Source organism: Atta cephalotes (assembly GCF_000143395.1).
Source record: "Atta cephalotes unplaced genomic scaffold scaffold00004, whole genome shotgun sequence".
In the NCBI taxonomy this organism is placed as follows: Eukaryota; Metazoa; Arthropoda; class Insecta; order Hymenoptera; family Formicidae; genus Atta; species Atta cephalotes.
In genome coordinates this window covers 3,620,970-3,625,889 of record NW_012130068.1, presented here as the reverse complement: position 1 = coordinate 3,625,889, position 4,920 = coordinate 3,620,970, and the positions used below count along the sequence as shown (strand labels likewise).

The window sequence follows — 4,920 nt, the reverse complement described above, 5'->3', positions numbered from 1 at the left end:
GAGAGAGAGAGAGAATAGCTAGCTCTCCAAAAACGATAATATAAAAATAAATAATTCTTTGTGATATTGTATTACATGTTCCAAAACGTCATGACATTATTATAATATGTAACAGCTATACGTAATTTTGAGTTCTTCTCGATATATATTATACTACTATTATATCTTATATTACTTAATTATTCGTGTACTTTTATTATCAGATAAACAAAAAAAATAATTTTATTTATAACAGAAATTTCTTGTTTTCATCTTAGAATGCTTATAAATTAGTTTCAATAGAAATATATCATTACAAACTATTTTCATTAAATAATTAAGTTTTAATTAAGTAATTTTTCAGTAAGTAAGTTTTCAACGCTATCTAATTTTTTCTTTATAGTTTTAAGTTTTCCTTTCCATTGACAGGATAAAAATCGATTTTTTATTGTATATTTTTTAAAATTCTGCAAGTGTAGAATTTCTTTTAATGCGGACTGCATCTTCCGTCGCCACATATCGGTGAGAATTTGGGCCACTGTGTACTTCCATAGTTTCAAATATTTGTAACAATGCCGTGGAACCTTCGTTAAATACGCAGGCAGAGATGTGTGCAACAAGTTTGATAGTTTTTAATCCATTTATTGAGATAATTTTTGGACTGATTTTCCATATCAGCTGATTATAATTTTCATTGCTTTGATTAAAACCGCCAATGCATCTTTCTAATAAATTCTCTTTACTTAGATCTTCGTATATTGGTTTAATAGCATGCAAAATATCTTCAGGTAGAGACTTATCGTGTTTATAAGTTCGCCATTCGCGGAAACTCGCTGCCAGGTGCACCATGATTCAGCTCCGATCGGGCATTTGTCATGTTGTGGAGATTCATCCGTTGAGCTATAGTGGAAATATGTGACCCATATCGCATTTCTCATTTCGTCTACTGAGTCACAATTTTACTGTATCGCTAAAAAATAAACTATTAATTTATCAATCATTTTGCCAGTCAGTTTTTCTTCGAACTCTTTCATTTTCATTTTGCACTCACGCAATCGATGCCCTATTCATTTCTGCACATGCCCTATACCTTTCTTCTTTATAATTAAAGTATCATTACCATAAAGAGCAAAATTTATATCGATATAAGTTCTAAAGTCGCTATCACCGATGTAATTTATGTATTTAACATCGTTCTTATTTTGTGAACGTTTAAACATATCGATGATGGCGCCTATTTTCATTTCTCGATTTACTGAACAATTATTATTATGTGTTTTCATTCACTCTTCATCTACTCAGCTGTATCTTGTTTTTTCTCCAAAAACTTGCACACTTGACAACATGAGCTTTTCACAACAATATCAAGTAATTTTCCAGTATATCATCCGATAATCGAAGAAACTCCATACAGTGATGCGACATCATGTTTTTTCCAAGTATCGTCTACTGATGCAGTCAGATTGTTTGTTTCTTCAATATTTTTTTCTTTGTATATTTCTTCTTTCTCTTCGTTTACAGCATTTTTAAAAAAGATATTGGAAACTTCTTTAACACAATTGAGTATATTACTTACAATAATATCATAGATATTTTGATTAAAAAACTCTGGCATGTCCATCAGTCCGCAGAACTTTTGACAACCTTTTAAACCAAGTCCTAGCATTCTTCATAATAAATATGAAATGTCTATTTATTTCATATGAGTATCCCATAAAAGAGCATGAAGGAATTGAGCGCAAGTATCACATATCAGTACTATTTTAAAACCAAGTCCGCGCGCACTTGCTGTTTGAAATTTAACATCATCGTTACACTTTGCATTTAACAAAATTTGAAATTGCAGTAAATACAGAAATAAAGTTCAAAATTCTATGGAATTATCTTGCGGCACAGCATCTTTTTGCATTCTTCATTTTTTTTAGCAAAAAGAATAAAACTATTTTCATTGCTCTCAACATTTTTTGAATCAAAACATCGTTCCCTTTTCTTCGATCTTGATTTCTGAATATTCTCTGTACTTCGTAATTTTCTAGAATCTTTTTGTCGATTACTAAAAATTATACAATTGTATAATAATGTTTTAGAAGCGAACATCCTAACGCACAGCTTTCTGTCAACTGCTATACTGTAACGCTCTCTGGATTTCGTTCACTTTGAATTCGAAAACTTTTTGTGTTTACCATTACAAATATACAAGACTTTTCGTATTTAATTAAGTGTATCTTCACATACACGGCTTACAAAATATTAAAAAGGGGCTACCTTTATCCCGTGTGCAATTGCCATTCTAAACATTCGAGCAGAGCGTGTATTTAAACGCGCACTTCGTCAATTTTAATCGGAAACTTAACTTGAAATTTTCAGGGAATTAAAATTGTACTTATAAAAAATGTCTAAACACAAAAATCGATTTTTTTATTTCTGACTGAATATGATCCCTTTTAAAGCAATTTTGAAATAAAAATATTTGTGAGATAATGGATATTTATTCGAGAGACGAAAATCGAGCAGGTGCTATGTGTTCATTCAAGAGACCGGTTTCTAACCTATATCAAGATTCTTCAGATATCTTTACGTGGCAGCATCAAATATTGAGCGTCGAGCATCGTGAGATTTCTATTCATCAATTTTGATCATGTGACCTGTTTTTAGCGAATAAGGAGCTCATAGTTCTCGACGTCCGCTTGATGCTCCTACATAAAGATGCCTTTAGGCTAATCCCCAATTTTAAGATAAAAGTTGGGAAAACTGAAATGAAGTAAACTTTGGATAATTCTACATACATAATATCTGTTATAAACGTTTATTAGAAAATTAATTTAAAACTTTAAAACAATTTTTCTCAAAATAATGTTTACAAAATCCTGAGAAATTCTCCCGAAAAAACGACTTGACCAATTAACTTAAAATTTTACATAATTATTATTAATACTTTTCTGCAGTTCGTTAATCACAATTTGTATATATTTATCAATTATTTAACCTTTTTTTTTATATAAAGATAGTGAAAAAATTAAAACACAATCTTCGTTTTGCCGCCATTTTGTTAAATTTTAATATTTTAACTCAAATGTTTAGTAAATGCACGACATAAAATAATTAAAATATTTGAATTACAGAATCACCAACAATTTTACATGATTTTTATGTTATTTTTAAGATAACACATGTAAATGCTAAAATATTCCTGTGTATCAATAGCGTTTTTTGTTCAGTCCTTTCGTAGCAAAAAAATTAAAATTAATTCGTATGTTTCTTCTTTTAGTAAAATTTATCCTCCATCCACTTTTTAATAATGTCAAAATAAAAATGAGAATAATATTAATGCTTGTCTATATATACTAAATGATTAAATTACCTATAGCAACAATGTAATGTATTTTGCGCAGCTGTTTGATATTTTACGTTGTAAACTGGTCCAACAGTGTGAATAATAAATCGAGCAGGTAATCCGTGACCTTGTGTAACTCTCACTTCACCAGTTCTGCATTCTGCAATTAAAATTTGGATTTAAAATTAATATTTTGTTGAGACAAGCTCCAACATTGTCGACAGTACAATTATACCATCGAAATACACCTTTTATTTCATTAAATATTTCTATCTTGAGTGCAGAACCGGCTCGACTAAATATTTTTTGGCACGTAGTACTATTATCATCCATTGTCTCGTTCGTAGGATTTACGACTGCATCTACTTGTAATATTGAGATATCTCCAGTCCTGAAACAGTTTATGGAATATTAACGTATCGTATAGTTTTTATTATTAACTCGATAGAATGTAACTTTACAATAATTGAAAAAATACTTTAATGAGAAATTTTAAATTTCGTGTCTAAAGTCTCACCATAGCGCGAGCTTGTTGTTGAGCGATGGTTGATAAGGGAAGGGACTTATGGCATGATGCGCTGTCTCCCGAACAGAATCAGAGTAGTCCGTGTAACGATGCTGGTTGGGATAATCAGCCCATCGTTTTAATACTGTCGGCTCCACGATGTCCTGGGCAATACCCAACGGTTCCATCAGCCTCATCCAGCTGAAAATCATACCATATGCTAGAGCGATTATATGTACCTTGTCTATACCTCGACGAAAAACGGAGTAACGTCCCTTTGTTTTCCTATCAGCTGTTTCAAGTCTAACCTCACCTCATTTCTGCCATTTCTCTGCCTGACGTGCGTCATACGCGGTGCGGTCATTGACCCGGAAAGAGTACGTGTAACATACAGCTCAGCTGACTAATATTTGACGCGGTAATCAATACGAAATTTATGCATTACATCTCGTAAATAAAATTATTTAATAAGAGAATAATTAAATGTATGCCTAAAGTTTATAATTAATATTTAATATAATAATATAAATAATATAAAACTTATTGTTATTTTAAGAACTTGGGATTCTCCAAGAAGAAAGATTTTTCAGTTATTTTCTTTAGCTGAAATTTTTAGGATGTTTATTAAAAGTTTCCATTGTAGAGATCAATAATCGAGGTATTCTATATAAAAATAAAGTATCGCGGCGATACTTTAGACTATGTTATTTGAACTATTTTGAATGCGTGTTCATTCGATTCTCGTAACGAAAGTGCCGTGTTAGTGCAGTCGGTATTCCATCGTATATTTCTAAAAATATAAAGTTCCGTCGATAAAAATGTGGGCCGCGCATCACGGGCAAGGAGAAAACGAAGCTCAACCAAGGACGCAGCTCCGATCGAGCGTGTTTCGAAAATACAAGATAATCGCGTATTAGAACAATTGATCCTTTCAGAAGATACGAATTCAATTCTATACAGAATAAAAGATAGAGGAAATAAATTATAAATATGTGCCTTGCCAGTAAAATTGAAAAATTTACAAAAAGCGGTATTAATCGATTTAGCTTTTGACAAACTCGTTTGACATTTCGTGGACGCATTACTATCTTTCTGTAATTTT

The 4,920-nt window shown here is 31.3% G+C and overlaps 1 protein-coding gene across 1 annotated transcript in view; it reads right to left on the bottom strand.

Moving 5' to 3' along the window:
* The window catches only part of LOC105625932 (protein GDAP2 homolog), a 16,736-nt gene extending 12,721 nt beyond the window's left edge, over positions 1-4,015 (bottom strand). Inside the window, exons 1-3 of the mRNA XM_012207242.1 lie at positions 3,831-4,015; positions 3,562-3,704; positions 3,341-3,473 (exon numbers count right to left, since the gene is read on the bottom strand). Of these exons, the coding sequence (XP_012062632.1) occupies positions 3,341-3,473; positions 3,562-3,704; positions 3,831-4,015 (461 nt within the window). The remainder of the gene's footprint in view (positions 1-3,340; positions 3,474-3,561; positions 3,705-3,830) is intronic.
* Between the last annotated feature and the right edge of the window lie 905 nt (positions 4,016-4,920).